The 21,535-nt window shown below is 55.7% G+C and overlaps 2 protein-coding genes across 3 annotated transcripts; one reads left to right on the top strand and one right to left on the bottom strand.

The window, feature by feature from the left end:
- Nucleotide 1: 1 nt before the first annotated feature.
- LOC144946149 (EKC/KEOPS complex subunit LAGE3-like) lies at nt 2–8,553 on the top strand. The gene is made up of 3 exons (XM_078874922.1): nt 2–173; nt 5,716–5,850; nt 7,662–8,553. Exons 1-3 carry the CDS (start codon nt 151–153, stop codon nt 7,795–7,797), a joined length of 294 nt encoding a protein of 97 aa, XP_078731048.1. The 5' UTR covers nt 2–150; the 3' UTR covers nt 7,798–8,553.
- On the bottom strand, nt 8,516–16,726 carry ZXDC (ZXD family zinc finger C). 2 transcript variants are annotated; one of them, XM_078874919.1, is made up of 12 exons: nt 15,786–16,726; nt 14,627–14,783; nt 14,061–14,347; nt 13,477–13,629; nt 13,177–13,255; nt 12,812–12,942; nt 12,160–12,345; nt 10,788–11,572; nt 10,508–10,598; nt 9,863–9,996; nt 9,480–9,575; nt 8,516–9,105 (listed from the first exon to the last, which is right to left on the bottom strand). In XM_078874919.1, exons 1-12 carry the CDS (start codon nt 16,717–16,719, stop codon nt 8,995–8,997), a joined length of 3,144 nt encoding a protein of 1,047 aa, XP_078731045.1. In that variant the 5' UTR covers nt 16,720–16,726; the 3' UTR covers nt 8,516–8,994. The 2 variants fall into 2 exon arrangements, with proteins under 2 accessions (XP_078731045.1, XP_078731046.1); XM_078874920.1 differs by having other exon boundaries at nt 15,252–15,929.
- Between the last annotated feature and the right edge of the window lie 4,809 nt (nt 16,727–21,535).

Raw genomic sequence — 21,535 nt, 5'->3', positions numbered from 1 at the left:
CCCCCCCCCGCGGAAAACCGCGGTGGGTCTTTCGTTCCGGCTTCCGCCACCCGAGTTCCGGGCCGCACGTGTTTAGGCGGCGCTGCTCGAGGTCTCTCCGCGCACGACGCTTTGGACTTCCCGCGGGGGGCCCCCCCCACCCCCGACACGATGGGCGAGCAGCCGCTGGGCTTGTATCCTTCCCTCGCTTGGGCAGTGGCGAGTACGAGAGAGAGCGGTGGATGCCAATCCACTGCTGGATGAGGGCCTCTTTCCCCCCCTCCCTCCCACGCCTGTGCGGCCGCGTGCGGCGGCTAGCTGAGCGCGCCTCGCCAGGAGCGTCGTTGCGAGCTTTGCAGCAGGGGGAGCCTAGGAGTAGATGACAACAGTCTGTTATATATATTATAGTGCGGCACAGACTGCCCTCCCCTGCCCGCAGTGTAGAGGTGAAGTGCCCCAGTGAGCACAGGGCATGGATCCGGCATCACCCCGGTGAAACCGGGAGAGATGGCACGGGGCAATCGGTCGCACGCGCATAGCGAGAGGAGTTTCCATCGACGTGGTGTGCCGAGTGGTGGGAGTACAGGGTGGTGCTTCAAACAGCACGTGTACAGGGTGGTGCTTCAAACAGCACGTGTACAGGGTGGTGCTTCAAACAGCACGTGTACAGGGTGGTGCTTCAAGCAGCACGTGTACAGGGTGGTGCTTCAAACAGCACGTGTACAGGGTGGTGCTTCAAGCAGCACGTGTACAGGGTGGTGCTTCAAACAGCACGTGTACAGGGTGGTGCTTCAAGCAGCACGTGTACAGGGTGGTGCTTCAAACAGCACGTGTACAGGGTGGTGCTTCAAGCAGCACGTGTACAGGGTGGTGCTTCAAGCAGCACGTGTACAGGGTGGTGCTTCAAACAGCACGTGTACAGGGTGGTGCTTCAAACAGCACGTGTACAGGGTGGTGCTTCAAGCAGCACGTGTACAGGGTGGTGCTTCAAGCAGCACGTGTACAGGGTGGTGCTTCAAGCAGCACGTGTACAGGGTGGTGCTTCAAGCAGCACGTGTACAGGGTGGTGCTTCAAGCAGCACGTGTACAGGGTGGTGCTTCAAGCAGCACGTGTACAGGGTGGTGCTTCAAGCAGCACGTGTACAGGGCGGTGCTTCAAGCAGCACGTGTAAACACGTCTCAGGATGTGCAACGAGAGCACAAGAAGTGTGCCCTCTGGGCTCTGGAGATCACCTGGAGAAGATTCCAGGCCCGCGTTGGCAACGATGGCGAGAACAAGTGGGGACTCGTGACTTTGTGAATCTATTAACATCACATTCATGACGATAGTCATATTTGTGTGTAAAACATTGAAGCACTCATGTTCAGTGTGTGCAGACCCGGCTAGAAGCCCCGAATCTAGAAGAGTTACAGGAACGCGCGCGCGCGCGCCACCTTCGAATTTCGACGTCGTCTGGCAGAAGGAAGGAAGCGATGGCTTTACATTAACAGCACTCGTCTGTGGCGAATGATTTAACTTTACACCAGGAGCGTAACTCGCGTGGGGGCAGGGAGAGGGGGGGTCCCTTTGTGGCCAAAGCAATGAGTCGGGCATTTGACAACCACCGTGAAATGTGTTCTCAACAAGAGCGTGAACTAACAACACGTGTGTGAACTAACAACACGTGTGTGAACTAACAACACGTTTGTGAACTAACAACACGTGTGTGAACTAACAACACGTGTGTGAACTAACAACACGTGCGTGAACTAACAACACGTGTGAACTAACAACACGTGTGTGAACTAACAACACGTGCGTGAACTAACAACACGTGTGTGAACTAACAACACGTGCGTGAACTAACAACACGTGCGTGAACTAACAACATGTGTGTGAACTAACAACACGTGCGTGAACTAACAACACGTGTGTGAACTAACAACACGTGCGTGAACTAACAACACGTGCGTGAACTAACAACACGTGCGTGAACTAACAACACGTGCGTGAACTAACAACACGTGCGTGAACTAACAACACGTGCGTGAACTAACAACACGTGTGAACTAACAACACGTGTGTGAACTAACAACACGTGCGTGAACTAACAACACGTGTGAACTAACAACACGTGCGTGAACTAACAACACGTGCGTGAACTAACAACATGTGTGTGAACTAACAACACGTGCGTGAACTAACAACACGTGTGTGAACTAACAACATGTGTGTGAACTAACAACACGTGCGTTAACTAACAACACGTGCGTGAACTAACAACACGTGTGAACTAACAACACGTGCGTGAACTAACAACACGTGCGTGAACTAACAACACGTGCGTGAACTAACAACACGTGCGTGAACTAACAACACGTGTGAACTAACAACACGTGCGTGAACTAACAACACGTGTGTGAACTAACAACACGTGCGTCAACTAACAACACGTGTGTGAACTAACAACACGTGCGTCAACTAACAACACGTGCGTGAACTAACAACACGTGCGTGAACTAACAACACGTGTGAACTAACAACACGTGCGTGAACTAACAACACGTGTGAACTAACAACACGTGCGTCAACTAACAACACGTGCGTTAACTAACAACACGTGTGAACTAACAACACGTGCGTGAACTAACAACACGTGCGTGAACTAACAACACGTGCGTGAACTAACAACACGTGTGAACTAACAACACGTGCGTGAACTAACAACACGTGCGTGAACTAACAACACGTGCGTGAACTAACAACACGTGCGTGAACTAACAACACGTGCGTGAACTAACAACACGTGTGAACTAACAACACGTGCGTGAACTAACAACACGTGCGTGAACTAACAACACGTGTGAACTAACAACACGTGCGTGAACTAACAACACGTGCGTGAACTAACAACACGTGCGTGAACTAACAACACGTGCGTGAACTAACAACACGTGCGTGAACTAACAACACGTGCGTGAACTAACAACACGTGTGAACTAACAACACGTGCGTGAACTAACAACACGTGTGAACTAACAACACGTGCGTGAACTAACAACACGTGCGTGAACTAACAACACGTGTGAACTAACAACACGTGCGTGAACTAACAACACGTGCGTGAACTAACAACACGTGCGTGAACTAACAACACGTGCGTTAACTAACAACATGTGTGTGAACTAACAACACGTGCATGAACTAACAACACGTATGTGAACTAACAACACGTGCGTGAACTAACAACACGTGTGAACTAACAACACGTGCGTGAACTAACAACACGTATGTGAACTAACAACACGTGCGTGAACTAACAACACGTGCGTGAACTAACAACACGTGCGTGAACTAACAACACGTGTGTGAACTAACAACACGTGCGTGAACTAACAACACGTATGTGAACTAACAACACGTGCGTGAACTAACAACACGTGCGTGAACTAACAACACGTGTGAACTAACAACACGTGCGTGAACTAACAACACGTGTGAACTAACAACACGTGTGAACTAACAACACGTGCGTGAACTAACAACACGTGTGTGAACTAACAACACGTGCGTCAACTAACAACACGTGTGTGAACTAACAACACGTGTGTGAACTAACAACACGTGCGTTAACTAACAACACGTGTGAACTAACAACACGTGCATGAACTAACAACACGTGTGAACTAACAACACGTGCGTGAACTAACAACACGTGCGTGAACTAACAACACGTGCGTGAACTAACAACACGTGTGAACTAACAACACGTGCGTGAACTAACAACACGTGCGTGAACTAACAACACGTGTGAACTAACAACACGTGTGAACTAACAACACGTGCGTGAACTAACAACACGTGTGAACTAACAACATGTGTGAACTAACAACACGTGCGTGAACTAACAACACGTGCGTGAACTAACAACACGTGCGTGAACTAACAACACGTGCGTGAACTAACAACACGTGCGTGAACTAACAACACGTGTGAACTAACAACACGTGTGAACTAACAACACGTGCGTGAACTAACAACACGTGTGTGAACTAACAACACGTGTGAACTAACAACACGTGCGTGAACTAACAACACGTGTGTTAACTAACAACACGTGTGAACTAACAACACGTGCGTGAACTAACAACACGTGCGTGAACTAACAACACGTGCGTGAACTAACAACACGTGCGTGAACTAACAACACGTGCGTGAACTAACAACACGTGCGTGAACTAACAACACGTGCGTGAACTAACAACACGTGCGTGAACTAACAACACGTGCGTGAACTAACAACACGTGCGTGAACTAACAACACGTGCGTGAACTAACAACACGTGCGTGAACTAACAACACGTGCGTGAACTAACAACACGTGTGAACTAACAACACGTGCGTGAACTAACAACACGTGCGTGAACTAACAACACGTGCGTGAACTAACAACACGTGTGAACTAACAACACGTGTGAACTAACAACACGTGTGTTAACTAACAACACGTGCGTGAACTAACAACACGTGCGTGAACTAACAACACGTGTGAACTAACAACACGTGCGTGAACTAACAACACGTGTGTTAACTAACAACACGTGTGAACTAACAACACGTGCGTGAACTAACAACACGTGTGTGAACTAACAACACGTGTGAACTAACAACACGTGCGTGAACTAACAACACGTGCGTGAACTAACAACACGTGCGTGAACTAACAACACGTGCGTGAACTAACAACACGTGCGTGAACTAACAACACGTGCGTGAACTAACAACACGTGTGAACTAACAACACGTGCGTGAACTAACAACACGTGCGTGAACTAACAACACGTGCGTGAACTAACAACACGTGTGAACTAACAACACGTGTGAACTAACAACACGTGTGTTAACTAACAACACGTGCGTGAACTAACAACACGTGCGTGAACTAACAACACGTGTGAACTAACAACACGTGCGTGAACTAACAACACGTGCGTTAACTAACAACACGTGTGAACTAACAACACGTGCGTGAACTAACAACACGTGTGTGAACTAACAACACGTGTGAACTAACAACACGTGCGTGAACTAACAACACGTGTGTTAACTAACAACACGTGTGAACTAACAACACGTGTGTGAACTAACAACACGTGTGTTAACTAACAACACGTGTGAACTAACAACACGTGCGTGAACTAACAACACGTGCGTTAACTAACAACACGTGCGTGAACTAACAACACGTGTGAACTAACAACACGTGCGTGAACTAACAACACGTGCGTGAACTAACAACACGTGCGTTAACTAACAACACGTGCGTTAACTAACAACACGTGCGTTAACTAACAACACGTGCGTGAACTAACAACACGTGTGAACTAACACGTGTGAACTAACAACACGTGCGTAGACTAACACGTGTGTGAACTAACAACACGTGCGTGAACTAACAACACGTGCGTGAACTAACAACACGTGCGTGAACTAACAACACGTGCGTGAACTAACAACACGTGCGTGAACTAACAACACGTGTGTAGACTAACACGTGTGTGTGCGTGTAACGATGTTCTGATTAGGGCAGGAGGCGGCCGCGGTATAGAATAATAATAGCAGCTGCCCAAGGTGCCACCGTGCGAGACATTAAATATTGGGACCCCGAGCTGATGATGTTCCCAACTCCGCCTTTGTCTCTCTCGCCCCCCATCCACCACTCCCACACTGGCGCAACCTTAACGCGAGGCCTCCAGCGAGCTGGAGGTGCCGTTCCCCTCGGCACGCGAGGCGCGCATCGCGTGTGCGGTCCTGAGCGTCGATCCCGAGCCACGTGGCCGCGGCGTCTCCCGCGTGGAGGAGCTGCGCCTTGGAGGAGCCACCCTGGGCGTGTGGGTGCCGGGTCCGGGGGTCCGAGTGGGGGTCCTAAAAGGGTCCGAGGGGGTCGGAAAGGGAGTTCTAGTGGGGGTCCTAAAGTGTTCCTAGGGGGGGTCGTAAAGGGGTTCTAGGGGGGTTCTAAAGTGTTCCTAGGGGAGGTCCTAAAGGGGTTCTAAAGTGTTCATAGTGGGGGTCCTAAAGGGGTTCTAGTGGGGGGGGGGTCCTAAAGTGTTCATAGTGGGGGTCCTAAAGGTGTTCTAGTGGGGGTCCTAAAGTGTTCCTAGGGGAGGTCCTAAAGTGTTCCTAGGGGAGGTCCTAAAGGTGTTCTAGTGGGGGTCCTAAAGGGGTTCTAGTGGGGGTCCTAAAGGGGTTCTAGTGGGGGTCCTAAAGTGTTCCTAGGGGAGGTCCTAAAGGTGTTCTAGTGGGGGTCGTAAAGGGGTTCTAGGGGGGTTCCTAAAGGGGTTCTAGGGGAGGTCCTAAAGTGTTCCTAGTGGGGGTCCTAAAGTGTTCCTAGTGGAGGTCCTAAAGGGGTTCTAGGGGAGGTCCTAAAGTGTTCCTAGAGGGGTCCTAAAGGGGTTCTAGTGGGGGTCGGAAAGGGGTTCTAGTGGGGGTCGGAAAGGGGTTCTAGTGGGGGTCGGAAAGGGGTTCTAGTGGGGGTCCTAAAGTGTTCCGAGGGGGTCCAGGGGAAGAGTGCCGGGCAAATCAGGCGGCCTGTTGTTGGGGTTCTTGGATGTCCCCTGCGAGGAGCAATCGGCAGTCGCGAACTTCTGCTCCGTGTGCTCCGCGCCCCACGGAGAGGACGTTGAACTTCTTGTAGCCAAACACGCGAATTGGTGGTGCCGGGGGAAGGACAACAAACTAACACACAAGTGGTTGTAAAGAAATTAATTATCCAATCTAAATTAAACGTGTCTAGCTTACATTGGCTTCCTGATACAAATCCGTCAACCCGTAATGTTGTTTACCCCGTAAATTTAGTTTTCAGGTCCATAGGGCGTACAGACGTTTCAACGCGGGCAAAATAATGTTTGTGTCCATTTGTGTTTCTCCCTTGTGATGGCACTTTGTAGGATGAACGTTGAGATTTATAAAAGCACGGGGTGACCAATACGGTCTGAATTGGTCTGTAACAAGGGGGGGGCACTGGTAAGGGGTGGACGGGTGCGCTCATATAGAAGGAGCGTTCCAGACGGCACATCTGAACGCGCGAGATGCGGCGACCACCATCTTTGTTGGATGGCGAGCCACAAGCCGCGACTGCGATGATGACCCGGAGCTCGCGTGATGGTTTACGCTAAACGAGATGCGTGTGTGTCTTTGGGCGATGTGTTCTGTACTGTTGTGGTCCATATTGTGTTGGGTGTCGTGAACTGTCGTATATACGGTGTCGTTTTGTGCTGTGCGCTCTGTACACTGCGATCTATGCTAAGCTGTTCTGATGTGTAGTCTTCTACCTGTGCTGAGCTTTACTGCGATGTGCTCTGTACCGTATGTGTGCCCTACACGTGCTGCGAGTTCAGTGACCCGCTCTCTGTCTGCTGTGTGCGTGTGCTGGTGTGTGCTGGCGTGTACTGGTGTGTACTGCGTATTCAGTGGCCCGCTCTCTGTGTTGTGTGCGTGTGCTGGCGTGCTGGCGTGTGCTGCGTATTCAGTGGCCCGCTCTGTGTTGTGTGCTGTATTGTGCTGGCGTGTGCTGGCGTGTGCTGGCGTGTGCTGGCGTGTGCTGGCGTGTGCTGGCGTGTGCTGGCGTGTGCTGGCGTGTGCTGGCGTGTGCTGGCGTGTGCTGCGTATTCAGTGTCCCGCTCTTTCTCCGCTGTGTGGTTAGCCGCTGGAGCGCTGCAGAGGCGCGGATCTTGCGCGTCTCCGTCTCCTCGTACCTCGACCACCTCGGCCTCGTGCTGCGCACCATGGACGCGTTCGGCCCACCCCAGCCTGGATCGGCCCAAAACAACTCGGCCTAGCGCGGGACTCCCACAACCACTCGCAAGCTCAGCCGTCTTCCCTGCCGGCCCAGGAATAGCCCTGGGGCGTTCCACCTGGGCTGGGATCCGCGTACTCCACCACCACCACCACCATACTCTGTTGGCTTAGCCCCTCCCTGCTCCATCTTCCCCTCACTTCCTCACCGTCCTTTATCACTCGAAAGATTTACGTTTACATAATATTGCACGTAGGCATGGGCGAGGTTATCCCAAGCCAACGTAAATAAGGGGTGACCCAGTTATAAACACCCCGCTAAAATAGGAAGGTGTTATAGAGATGATCATCTCAAAATTTCGACGCGTCTCACACCTATCTCCATCAATGCTACCACTTTCCTACTCTGTTCAACCGTAACAGCTTGCTTCCACAATATGTAGTCACCAGTTGAGAAGAGGTATCATTAGAAACAATGGGGTAGCTATGAATGGATCGCCATGTAATTTCTTTTTTGCACTGGCCTGGTCCAATCATGGAAACACCGCCCAGACTCAGCGCAGTCCAAGCCGACATGAGTCCAAGCCGGTCCATACACACCTTAGCCCCGCAGTCGAACTACTTTATCACAGATTAGCCCAGCCACACCTGGCAGACAGAGTAACCTCCGCCCAACGCCCAGTTAAACACAGGTAGCACATGGGGGTGCGATTGTCAGGTTTAAACGTCTCCATGTTTCAGAGCTGGGATGTGTGCGTGTGTGACCGACGAATTTAAATAAATGACGTGTTACACGTGAATCTGTCCATGCTGCCGCCTTACTATCAGGCGCAGCCGTGTGTCCCTTAAGTACACTTTCCTCTTCGCAATTAAAGGCACGCGTCCTTAAAAAAAGTCCGTCCATCCATTTCCCAACATCCTATGTACAAGCGCCCACATATGACCACGCAGATGCACAACACGCACGCTCCCCAAAACCATCATCTTCGCGTTCTGTACACTTTGTAAACTTGCTCCGTGGAGGTAACCTCGCCACGGGAAGCCCCATCGCGCTTCCAAAGTCCTCTGGGAAGGCAAGCAGCAGGCCTGCGAAGCCCAGACTCGTCGCCGCCCGCCCCACGGGTCTCGTCGGGCGATGCTCCCAGCCTCCTCAAGCGCTGCAGCCGCTGTGGCGGTGGGTGTCGCCGTGCACTCGGGGTGAGGGGCTGTAGCTGTCGGGTCCGGTGGAAGTGGTCGGGGGTCTACTCGAGGTCCTGGAGGTTGATGGTGCTTCCCGGAAACTGCGAGCTGCCCGGGTGAACGAGGCCAAAGTCGCCCACCTCCTCCTCGCCTGCAGCGCACGACGCCTGTTCCTAGAACGAGGGAAATACGCACGCTGCATTGGTGACCAGCGAGTGTGCAAGGCGTGCAACTGCACCGGGGTCCGCGAAAGTAAACCCAGGCACCGCCTCCATTTTATTTTCTACGTCGGGGCCCATGCCCACCACACTGACATATCACTATTCAGACATTGACAAACGTGTGACCCCCTCCTGTCACCACGGCACCCACATGGCAACGACGTACGTGCACCACCAACGTGAACGTGATCGCTCAAATGCACGTGGCGTCCACATCTCTGCCCAAATGCAGCGATATCAACTTGACCCCGTCTACAACGCCAACGGGCCCCACCGTGCCCCGCCGCGGTTTAAATGCGGCGGGGTTTCGGCGAGGGTGGCCTCACCTGCAGGATGTGCACGGGAAGGTCCGTGGAGTGCGACGAGTGAGGGCCTTGCGAGCCCAGCCCAAACGACAGGTCCCCCTCGCCGCCTGCCTCGTCCTGCACACACCGCGAGCAGAACCGCACCCACCATGAACGCCACAATACCGTGAGCACCGCCACAATACCGTGAGCACCGCCACAATACCGTGAGCACCGCCACAATACCGTGCGCACCGCCACAATACCGTGAGCACCGCCACAATACCGTGAGCACCGCCACAATACCGTGCGCACCGCCACAATACCGTGAGCACCGCCACAATACCGTGAGCACCGCCGCACCACCAGCGTGCCAGAACGCGTAGCCGATATGCGTGCCGCGTGCCACGTGCCACGTGCCATACCTGCAGTATCTGCACCTGCAGGTAGTGCGCGCCAGTGCTACCCGGGTCCTGCAGCGCCAGCGTGCTCGAGTAAGCACCAGTAACCCCGGCCGTGACAGCCCGACTTGACTTGCTCTTCTTCTTGCCAGAAGCCCCTGCCAAGATGTCCCACCGTCGGTATCATCACCAGTGTCATCATCACCACCATCATTGGCGATTGTCAACACGATCATCATTGTCATCATTAACAGCCATCATTGTCATCATTAATAGCCATTATCATAAAGTTTATGATGTGCAATTCATTATACGAGAGCGCGGTGTTCTGGCACTTTGCACACTGCGCTATGAACCCAGCGACCTGGGTTCGTGTCTCAGCCAAGGTCAACATCAGCGGCATCTTCCGCGTCCTGTACTGCACTGAGCAGTATGGTGACGTTTCACCCTACTTCTGGAAAATAAAGAGGCGTGAATCTGAATCACCGTGACAAAATAAGACCGCCGGTCTGCCTGCTGCGGCACGATCGTGGTTTTAAAAACGCGACATGGGAGACCAAGTTGAGACTGAAACTGTTCTGCTGGGCGACATGGATGTAGCTACACAGGGCGACGATGCAGCCCATGTGCAAGCATCGAGACACAGAACAGCGGTGCCAGGTGCGGTACCAGCGCTGTAGGGGGCGGCACCGATCTTGCGCTTCCTGTGCTTGGCCAACTGCACGGAACGGTAGTCGGTGCGCGCAGAGCCCCCGCTCTCCTGAGCGGACGGACGAGCACACCAGGGCGACACGGACGGACACGTGAGGGCAACGTATAACAATTTTCCACTGGCAAATCCAAGCTGTGCCGGCGCAGGGCTCTTTGCCGAAGGATGCCAGAACCAAACTGGTCAAACTCTGGGGCCGCAGAAAAAAAGTATAAAAAAAAATAACACACGCGGCCTCACCAGCAGCGCCTGCACCGATGCCAGCGCCACGTCCACCTCCCCTGGACTCAGCGATCCCAGGCCGCAGAACGCCGGTGCGAGCGCCTTGGCCTGCTCCCCCCCTCCCCCCAGCGGCGCCAGCAGCCCCAGCGCTTGGGCTTCGGCGCAAGCGGCGGGAGGCAGCGATGACGGCAGCATCTCGAGGCTCAGCGGCGTGTGGGACAGCACCACCGAGGATTGGCGCATGGCACACGTGTCGTGGCCGCCCGCCGCCAAAACGGTGCCGGCCTCTGCACCGGCAAAAGAAGGCGGGGGACTCGGCAACTCCGCGCCGAGCGTGGCAGTGGACTCCAGCTTCATGCACAAGCTTCCCAGCAGGCCCGGGCAAATGACACCGGTCGTCTCTGTGCTGGCGGTGGCGGCGGCGGCACCATCCTGGTCCTCCACTCCGTGCTGCTGCTGGTGCTGCCGGCGCCGTTCTGCCGGCGCGGCACCGCCCTGTGCCAGGCCCTGCCCAGCCGGTGAACCGCTTCCTCCCGCGCCCCCTCGCTTGGTATCTTGCGGCGAGGTCCGGCACAAGCGCCCGCGAGCACCGCCGCCGATCGCTGTGCCGTCCACCGTGAGCACGTCGTCCCCGTAGCTCGGCGGCGACCCCCCGCCGCTCAGGGGGTCGGAGGTTGCGGTAAGGCAGGAAGAAGAGAGGTCGGACGTCAGCAGCTTGGGGTCGACACTGCCGCCACTGGGGTCATCGTCCGGGTCGCAGGCCGGGACGAGGCAGCCGGACTGCTCGAGGAGAGCGAACTGGGCTGTGGGAGTTTGGGACGGGCACGCGCGTGGCAACGCCTCGTCAATTCACCGTCGGATGAAGGCCTCGCCGCGCCGTGTCGGGTTATGAGGGTGGTTGACTGCTCGTCGCCACACTGGGTAGTGCCGGTTGGTCAAGGTTTGAACCCAGGACCAGTTATGATTTCACTCGCCACCGAGTCATGGTGAGGACTGGAAGCGAGATCGCCGGGTTTAGAGTAGAGCGCGTTAACCACTGCGCCACCACTCCCCCCATCATCGGCCATGGCCAACTCACTGCTGGATCAAGGGTTCCCAAAATCTTGGCCACCTCTCACAATCAAAATATATGATTTAGTTAATCCATATATCTGAAAGTAATAAAACATAACTGTAAAAAATGTGAAATGCGTGCTCGGCTGTGTTGCTACTAATTCAAACATTTTGACGCGTGAATCTCTAACGCAACAACCAATTCCAACGGGAGATTTAACACAACGCCCGACAGCGCCGACGGCACCCGGTCCCCGGCAAGTCCCGCTGGCGGCGGCACGGGGTGCTCGGTGTGGTGACGCAACGGCGCACAGCGCGCCGCCCTATCTCCACTCACCGGGGCTCACGTTGTGTAGCTTCATCATGTGCGCCTTGACGCTGTGCACGGAAGCGAAGAGCTTTCCGCACGTGGCCACGGGGCACTGCGAGCGCAGCCCTTCGCCGCCCTCGCCGTCGCCGCCGGCACCGTGCTTGCGCGAGTGAACGTAGAGGCTGCTGCGTGCGGAGAAACGGGCGCCGCAGCCTGCGGGGTGGAAAAGACAACACGGCGCGGAGGCATGCCCACTCCAGTCACTCGCTTGCTCGCCAGTGGTCAGTCCCCCCCTTTTCACTCTTCTATAGCTACTACTACCATGGCTACTGTACCTCATTGATTTCTCCACTCGTAGATGAGGACTCGGTCTCTACCGGACAATTGACCAATTTGTCTCATCATCCTTGCTGCATTCAATCACCACACTGAAGGTCACAACAACTCACTCACTCATCCACTCACTCGCCCAAACATTCACTCATTCACCTACTCACAAACCCACCCTCTCACCACACTGCGAGTCTTTCTGCTTCTCGCACTGCCCCACTTTGGAATTCCCCACCCCCATCATCTCTTTTCTCAAACTCTTATAACCTTGCTCCACAGTAAAATTACAGAGTTACAGAACCGTTCAATAGACGTAGAGCGACTATGGCAGGAACACGTGAACCCTCACCCTGCACGTCGCAGGTGAAGGGCCGCGTGCCCGAGTGGGTGATGGTGTGGCCCTTGAGGTGCTCGGCCCTCGTGAAGGTCTTGCCGCAACCCGGCTCCCGGCATGCGAACCTCCGCTCGTCAGCGTGCTTCCTGGTGACGCACGACGGGGAACGGTGGGGTGGGGGACGGTGGGCGGGCAGCATGCGCTCGGGCTGTCATGACGTGGTAGTGCGACGACAACACGCAGGCCCCATCCAAATCAAACGCTTTGTGCCAAAGATGAGAAAAGCTACCACACCAGAAAAACGCGGGCGGGCTGGAAAACAAATCGAACGACGGACAGCAATGGGTGCTGAACCATTTGAAAGAAAGATGCACACCCACCTCTTGTGACGCAGCAGCTTGGACATGCAGGTGAATGTCCATCCACAGCCCTCGTGCTCACAGGTGAACGGGCGCTCACCTGAACAACAATAGGTGAGGTTAGCGATGTGATGTACAGAATCAAAACATTTATACTAGAAGGAAGCCGATGAAGCACTTTTTTTACAGATGTCCAGTAGTGCTGCGTTCTCAAGCGTGGTGTTGGTGACACCATTGCCGGTGCTGCTGCCGGTGCTGCTGGTGCTGTTGGTGGTTTGGCGTGCCACCCACCAACCCACCCCACCGTGCGCCGGCGCTTACCGGTGTGGCTGCGCAGATGCAGCGTGAGGCGGCACGCCTTGTCGTACGTCTTCCCGCAGCCCGGGTAGGAACACACAAAGAGCTCGCGCGCGCGTGCATGCGAGCGCCGGTGCGCGCCCAGTGCGTTCGCCGTCGAGAAGGTCTTCTCGCAGCCTGCCGGGGCAATGGACACCACGTGGTTAAGACGTGGTCGAGGGGGAGCCGGCTGCCCGTATCCCTCATTCACACTGGCCGGCTAACGCCACACTGGCCGGCTAACGCCACATGCATACTCCGATAGCCACATCTACGGCCACGCCATCAGCTACATTGTCACTTTCAGAAACACTGGCAGAGTACGTGAGCGACAGCGCCAAAAGCCACACACCAACTACATAGCACGTGCACACCACTGACTACACACCTCTCACACACCGCCAGATATTCCCGCAGGCATACGCCATCAACCACTCCCTCTTCTGGGCTCACCGTGCCGACAACTGCCTCCTAGTCCCTCCAGACACACTGTCACCCACATATCCCCAGCCACAGCGGCCGCGCTTCCTTGCCCTGACCACACCACACCGGCCGTTTCGCCGTCGCACCGGGGAAGTCGCACAGGTGCGGGCGGCGAGGCTCGGCGTGGACGCGTTGGTGAGCAGCGAGGCGAGCCGGCGTCGCGAAGGCGGCGCCGCAGAGGAGGCAGGCGGGCGCGCCGGTGACCCCGGCGCCGTGCGCGCGCCGGTGGGCCTTGAGGTTGTAGACGGTGGAAAAGCGCTTGCCGCAGTCGGCCTCCTCGCACACGAACGGACGCTGCTTCTCATGCGAGACGAAGTGCCGCTTCAGCTTGTACGATGAGGTGAAGGACCAGCCACAGTCGTCCCACGTGCACCTGCGTTGTGGATGGTTTGACGGGCGCATGAATTAGAACAGGAAAGGAACTCATCCTTTTGTGCATTATGCAACAAAAACAATAACACTCCAGTATTTCATGAAGAACTGCATCGTAGTCCTCACCGCGTAAAGTTTAGCGATTTTAGAATTTTCCGCCCACAATTTTGTTGACAGGCCGTGTTACGCGACAATAATTTTATTGACGTAAACCGAGATCAACCGATATGAATCGACGCGCCGCCCTGTGGGCAAGCTGCTGACTCGTGGCGGCACTGACCTGTAGGGGCGCCCGTAAGTGTGCGCCATCATGTGCACCTGCAGCTTGCGCATGCTGCTGTATACGCTGTGGCAGCAGTCGACGGTGCACGGGAACTCCTGGCCATTACAGTGCTCGTCATCATCCTCCTCTTCCACCTCCGCTGCGTCTCCCCGACCTGCACATAGCAGTACCACAGTGACAAAGATCCCCCGTATAGTCTTCACAGACTATTGGGGCGAGTGCTGTTAGCAAGTAGCACCTATGAAGGCCGGCACAGCACGAGGGGGTGGGTGGCCAGCACTAGGCCCTTTGTCGCCCTCGTGGAGATGTTTAGTACACACTCCACCAGGTACTCATTTGAGGTTGAATCGACCTTGTAGAGGCCCAGGACCGGTTCAGATAATTATCAGCGGTGTGGGTGGCTGTGAACGGGAATCGAACTCGGGTCGCCGGGTCTGTAGTGCACCAGGCTAACCGCTGCTTCCACCACAGGATGTGTGTAATCCCAATTGTATAATGTGCAGGTCCTTTTTAAGCATTTTTTCAGCATGTCTGGCAATTACCAGTTACGTTGCATGACTTGTGGTCGTGTCGCGACTCGCTGCATACAATTTGCGTTATAAATCAAACTTAAATCATTAACTTTTTTCAGCTTTGGGGTAGAACAAAATACCCAACGGTGTAGAGAAAGGCGCTCAAGTTCGGAATCAAACCCAGGCCCTTCTTTTGCTGCGAGGCTGAAGTGTTACCACTGCATCACCCTACCGCCCCATATCACGATCACTGTCATCTCCTGCTGGACACATGACAGGCCCAGAGTGTGAAGGGTGACCCGCGTGGACACGCTGCCTGTGGGTTCCCACGAAGCAGATCCACGTGGTCTCGTGCTACAACCGAGCCTGGAACTCATGCCCAATCAATCGTATGGGCAACTTCATGTGGCTTTAACCTCCCGTCCCTCGACGACACCTTGACCCCAATCCTCCTCACTCCTTGAACTCAGTCCTGAATGCTGGACACCAAACCTGGATCCTTAACTCTCTAATCCTGTCTACTTGACCTCAGCCCTGGATCCTTCACCTCAGTGCTGGACCGGCTGACCCCAGAACTTCAGCCCCGTAGCCCCGTAGCGCGATCCAGACCCCTGCACTTGCCGAGGGCGCCGCAAATCCCCTACCCGTCACGGCGAGCGTGCAGTCTCCGTCAGCAGCCAGGCGGCCGTCGGGTGAACGACCGAGGCGCTCTCCCCCGTCCGGAGGGTCAACCAGGCCGCCCGGCGGCCCCTTGCGGACCCCGTCACTTCGTCCGTTAGCGGGCCGCGAGCCCCCTTCGCTGTCCCGCCGCATGGCCTCAGCGCCGCTGCTCCCGCCGCCCCTGTCGGCGGCCGCGTCCAGGTCGACGATGAGGCACGCGTCTCCCACCACGGCGAACAGCGCCTTGTCCTCCTCCCCCACGGGGGCCCCCCCCTGCGGTGGTGGCTCCCCCTCCGCCGCCCCAGCATCGACTAAAGCCAGGTTCGGGTCTGAACCCGGGTGGCCGAACGGCGCCGCGGAGGCCGCGGAAACGACGCCCGCCACTCTGGCCTCGTCCGACGGCCAGACGGGGTGAGGCACAACATCGCCACCAGCGAGGTCGCAGTTTTTCAGGTCTCGAACACAGGTGGTCCCGTCCGTGGCATAGGGCGTGGGGATCACGCTGCTATTGATAACACTGCTGTCGGTGAGGCCGATCATGCCGCTACAGCTGCTGCTGAATGTGTTGACCCCCGTCCATGGCTGCGTCGCTGTGTTGGAGCTGTCAGGTGACACGGATCCACGGAAGAGAAGGGAACCAACCCCCTCCACTCCCTCTGCTCGCTCCGCCTCCACACTCTCCGCTCTCTCCAATCCACGCACTCCATCCTCCGTGCTCTCCACTCCAAAATCTTCCATTCTCAATTCCGCTACTTTCTCCGCTCCATCCCCCTCAATCCTCCCCATTCCCTCTAGCTGTACCATGCCGTCCAAGCCCTCCTCTATTCCTACTCCGTCTCCTCCTCTCACTTCCACTCCCTCGGTTCCCACCTCTTCCAACCCCAACCCATCCACACCCTCCAATCCTACACCGGCCATTCCTTCCGCTCCCTCCACTCCCCCCCTCTCCAATTCCAATCCGTCCACCCCCTCCCCTTCGTCCACTCCCCCGACTCCCTCCAGCAGCAGTGGTCCTCCCAGCTCGAGCCCGGGGCCCATCTCGTCCGCGCTGGGTCCCACGATGCTGAGAACCACGTACAGCTGCTGCTGGTGGTGCTGCTGCTGGTGGTGCTGGTGCTGCTGGTGGTGCTGATGATCCCCCGCCTCAGCTCCCTCTTGGGACCCGTCCTGGGACGCCGCCTGGTCTCCGAGGACTCCCAGATCGTCCCCTCGGTCGCACTCGCCGACCCGAGTGCCGCACAGCTCGGCGCTGATGATCACCGGAAGGCTGATGGTGCCGGAGGCCGGGCCGAACACGGAGGGCACGGCCAGCATGAGGGGTCCCGAGGAGGGGCAGGGGGACACGGGGAGACACGGAGACGCCGGAGGACGCGGCGGGGACGCGGGTGGAAACGGGGACCTGGAGGAGGGACACGGAGACACGGGCGGGCCCGGGAGACACGGGGACATGGGGGTACACGGGGACATGGGGGTCCCGGGGAGACAAGGGGATGCGTAGGGACAGGGGGACTTGGGGCATCCCAGGGGACACGATGATCCAGAGGGGCACGGAGACACCGGGGGACCGGGGAGACACGGAGACAGGGAGGCGCACGGGGATACGGGTGGACCGGGGAGACACGGAGATACGGGGGGACACGGAGACATGGGGAGACACGGAGACACGGGGGGACACGGGGACATGGGGAGACACGGGGACATGGGGGTACACGGAGACGCAGGGAGACAAGGAGACACTGGGGGACAGTTAGATACAGAAAGACATGGAGACACGGGGAGACACGGGGACACTGGGAGACACGGGGACACTGGGAGACACGGGGACACTGGGAGACACGGCGACGCGGGGGGGCAGTGAGACACCGGGAGACACGGAGACACTGGAAGACAAGGCGAAGCGGGGGGACACTGAGACACGGGGGAACACGGGGACAGGGGGAGGCACTGAGACACGGGGAGGCCCGGGGACATGGGGAGACACTGCGAGACAGGGAGACACTGTGAGACAGGGGGACAGGGGGAGACAGGGAGACACAGGGAGACAGGGGGACACTGTGAGACAGGGAGACACTGAGACACGGGGGGACACTGCGAGACAGGGAGACACGGGGAGACAGGGAGACACGGGGAGACAGGGAGACACTGAGACACGGGGGCACAGGGGGAGACAGGGAGACACTGGGAGACAGGGAGACACTGAGACACGGGGGGACACTGCGAGACAGGGAGACACTGGGAGACAGGGGGACACTGGGAGACAGGGAGACACTGAGACACGGGGGGACACTGAGACACGGGGGGACACTGGGAGACAGGGAGACACTGAGACACGAGGGGACACTGAGACACGGGGGGACACTGGGAGACAGAGAGACACTGAGACACGGGGGGACACTGAGACACGGGGGGATACTGAGACACGGGGGGACACTGGGAGACAGGGAGACACTGAGACACGGGGGGACACTGAGACACGGGGGGACACTGAGACACGGGGGGACACTGAGACACGGGGGGACACTGAGACACGGGGGAACAGGGGGAGACAGGGAGACACTGAGACACGGGGGGACACTGAGACACGGGGGGACACTGAGACACGGGGGGACACTGGGAGACAGGGAGACACTGAGACACGGGGGGACACTGAGACACGGGGGGACACTGAGACACGGGGGGACACTGAAACACGGGGGGACACTGAGACACGGGGGGACACTGAGACACGGGGGGACAGGGGGAGACAGGGAGACACCGAGACACGGGGGGACACTGAGACACGGGGGGACACTGAGACACGGGGGGACACTGAGACACGGGGGGACACTGAGACACGGGGGGACACTGAGACACGGGGGGACACTGAGACACGGGGGGACACGGGGAAGTCACGCGGAGCCGCCCCGAAGCCCAGGGCTCCCCGTGCGCCTCCATCTTGGGCTCCCGCTTGCGAAACCCGGAATGGGGTTCCACGGCGCGGATCCTGGATCGTGCGCGGATCCTGGACGGGACGCGGAACTCGGACCGGAGTACGGACTGGAGCGCGGTGCAGATTCGGGTCTTTGTGCAGATTGGTGCAAGTGTCGTGACGACGCCGCTGCCGCCTCCACACGTGGGTCTCGCGGGGCCTTGATCAGGACACGAGTCGAGCTCGAGGCCCCGGGCTTCGTTCTTGATGTTTGAACTCGTCCCCTCCCCCTTGTGCTTATCGCATTTTATACCTTCCGAGCCCCCTCTCTCTTACCCGTCAACCCCTTGTCAGTGCCCTACCTGATTACAGACCAATTCAGACATTATTGGTCACCCCGTGCCCTTATAAATCTCAACGTTCATCTTACAAAGTCCCATCACAAGCGAGAAACACAAATAAATTGATAAAACATTGTTTTGCCCGTATTGAAACGGCTGTACGCCGTATGGACATGAAAACTCAATTTCCCTGTACAAGAATACGGGGTAAACCGTGTGGGTTGACGGGTCTCCAATCCGTGACCTCCTCTAACGGTTATCAACCGTCCTCCATACAGTCCACCCTCGCTTCCCGCCTTTTACGTTTTTAATCTCTTCTGCAATCGCTTCTAAACCTCGCCTCCCGACCAATCACTATTGAGGCCTCCATGCGCCAATCGGAGGCCTTGTATGAATTCCTGACTGTCCGTTTGCACATACACTTGTGTTAGGTGAGTGATCTGTTGTTTCGGTCATTACATTACCCCCCCCCCCCTCTCCTTAAGAAAAACGAGCCGTCCCGGTTAACACCGGGAGGGAAATGATCAACCCAACAGACCACGAAAAGCCAAGGGGAAATCTACCCACCAGAACTTGATGATGTTTTTACAATGTGTCCTTGTGTCCAACTTGGCAATAAACAATGGAAAGAACAATTGTGTGGTGTGAGCATTTTTGCTGCGCGGATTATGCACCTCCCACAATTAGTAAATAACAGCAACAACAGGATTATGGGAACAATGGGGTGCAACAATCCCCTGCTCCGTCCAGGAACAGTGTCAGTACCATCGTGCGCATCTTTCGCAGGTCCCAACCTGAGGTTAGTTTTTGGGTCGTTCTCTCCCAGGACGTTCTGGAGAAGGACCTTGTCGTCGGACGTCATCGGTGGGTTCCTTTTTTCGGCCTGGGCACGACATCTTTATTCAACCCCACTTCTGACACCAGTTGTAGTGACACCAACACACGTTGTTACTATGTGCATTTATTAGACAAAACTCTAACTCAAGGGCCGGGCTTCGTTCTTGATGCTTGAACTTGTACTCTCTCTTCGCTGTGTGCGGAGTCGTTGAGTGCGATGACGCTGTGTGCGGAGTCGCTGTGTGCAAGGACGCTGAGTGCGAGGACGCTGTGTGCAGAGACGCTGTGTGCGAAGACGCTGTGTGTATAGACGCTGAGAGATGCTGTGTGTGAGACGCTGTGTGTGAGACGCTGTGTGTGTGAGACGCTGTGTGTGGAGACGCTGTGTGTATAGATGCTGAGAGACGCTGTGTGCGGAGACGCTGTGTGTGAGACGCTGTGTGTGAGACGCTGCTGTGTGTGGAGACACTGTATGTATAGATGCTGAGAGACGCTGTGTGCGGAGACGCTGTGTGTGAGACGCTGTGTGTGGAGACGCTGAGAGACGCTGTGTGTGAGACGCTGCTGTGTGCGAAGACGCTGTGTGTGGAGACGCTGTGTGCGAAGACGCTGCTGTGTGTGGAGACGCTGTGTGTGGAGACGCTGTGTGCGGAGACGCTGTGTGCGGAGACGCTGTGTGTGGAGTCGCTGAGAGCAGTATAAGTGAGGTGTAACGTAGATACGAGTGGGAAGAAGTTAGATCTAAGTGACCGTACAGATAGCCCTAGGAGTGCCTACAACTGATGCAAGAAAAGGTCAACAAAGTGTAAGCAGGTGACTGGTTACAACGTGTCAGTCTGAGTGATTTTTGCAGACACTACACAATCATGCGGTTGGTATAGCTGAGTGAGGAGAGGGCAATGTGAGCTCGGGGTGAGATGAGGATGAGGTGATCGTTTGGTGTTGGTGAGGTGAGATGATGTTTAGAATGAGGTAATATTATGGTTAGATTGAGGTGGTAATGGATAAAGGTGAGGCTTAGGTGATGTTGAGGTAAGAGTGAGGTGCCCAATGATAGCGAGGTGATGTTGAGAGTTCAATGTGAGGGTTAGAATGGTGACAAAGGTGAGGTGATCAGAGTAAGGCTTAGTGAGGTATGTGTATGTATGTTGAACTTCTTTCGCACAGTACGTAGCCAACCGTGCAAATCGGAGGTTCGGGTGAAGGAGTTTGATAGATTTGGTAAGGATGAAGGTGTGGGTTAGAATGAGATGAGGTGATGCTGGTGAGGTTTCGATGAGGACTGGGTGATTATGGTGATGGTTATGGGTGACGTAACGTTGATAAAGTTTCCGGCGATGTGATTACGGTGAGTGTATGGGGTAATGATGGAGTTTTTTTGTTTGTTTATTTTGGCCAAGGTAAACACCATGAGGGAATCGGAGTCTTTCTTTATCCCGAAAAAATCAGATGAGCTATGAAGCTCTTGTTCACAGATGTCCAGTTGGGGCGGGTCATAAAGTTACAACCGCAAACAACACAACACGATTTGAGTGCAAAGTATAGGAAAGGTTAGCAAGTCACTAAAAAGAAACACGTAAAATATATCAAGTTTATTCGTTCAAACTGCATGAGAACACCAATTCCCAAGCAGCAAAACAACAGAAAC

The sequence above is a fragment of the Lampetra fluviatilis genome, chromosome 40 (assembly GCF_964198595.1).
Source record: "Lampetra fluviatilis chromosome 40, kcLamFluv1.1, whole genome shotgun sequence".
Lineage (NCBI taxonomy): Eukaryota > Metazoa > Chordata > Hyperoartia > Petromyzontiformes > Petromyzontidae > Lampetra > Lampetra fluviatilis.
This window is presented reverse-complemented; position numbering and strand designations above follow the sequence as displayed.

What these genes read in the sequence shown, in the direction of transcription:
- ZXDC (XM_078874919.1), bottom strand. Translation starts at nt 16,719, where the DNA reads ATGGCCGGTGTAGGATTGGAGGGTGTGGATGGGTTGGGGTTGGAAGAG. An exon ending in AAGCTGCTGCGTCACAAGAG is followed by an intron (nt 12,943 to 13,176) that starts GTGGGTGTGCAT and finishes GTGCGTCACCAG; the next exon opens with GAAGCACGCTGACGAGCGGA. An exon ending in TGCAGGTGCAGATACTGCAG is followed by an intron (nt 9,576 to 9,862) that starts GTATGGCACGTG and finishes CGGTGTGTGCAG; the next exon opens with GACGAGGCAGGCGGCGAGGG.
- LOC144946149 (XM_078874922.1), top strand. Translation starts at nt 151, where the DNA reads ATGGGCGAGCAGCCGCTGGGCTT. An exon ending in GGCGAGCAGCCGCTGGGCTT is followed by an intron (nt 174 to 5,715) that starts GTATCCTTCCCT and finishes CGAGGCCTCCAG; the next exon opens with CGAGCTGGAGGTGCCGTTCC. An exon ending in GGAGGAGCCACCCTGGGCGT is followed by an intron (nt 5,851 to 7,661) that starts GTGGGTGCCGGG and finishes CTGTGTGGTTAG; the next exon opens with CCGCTGGAGCGCTGCAGAGG.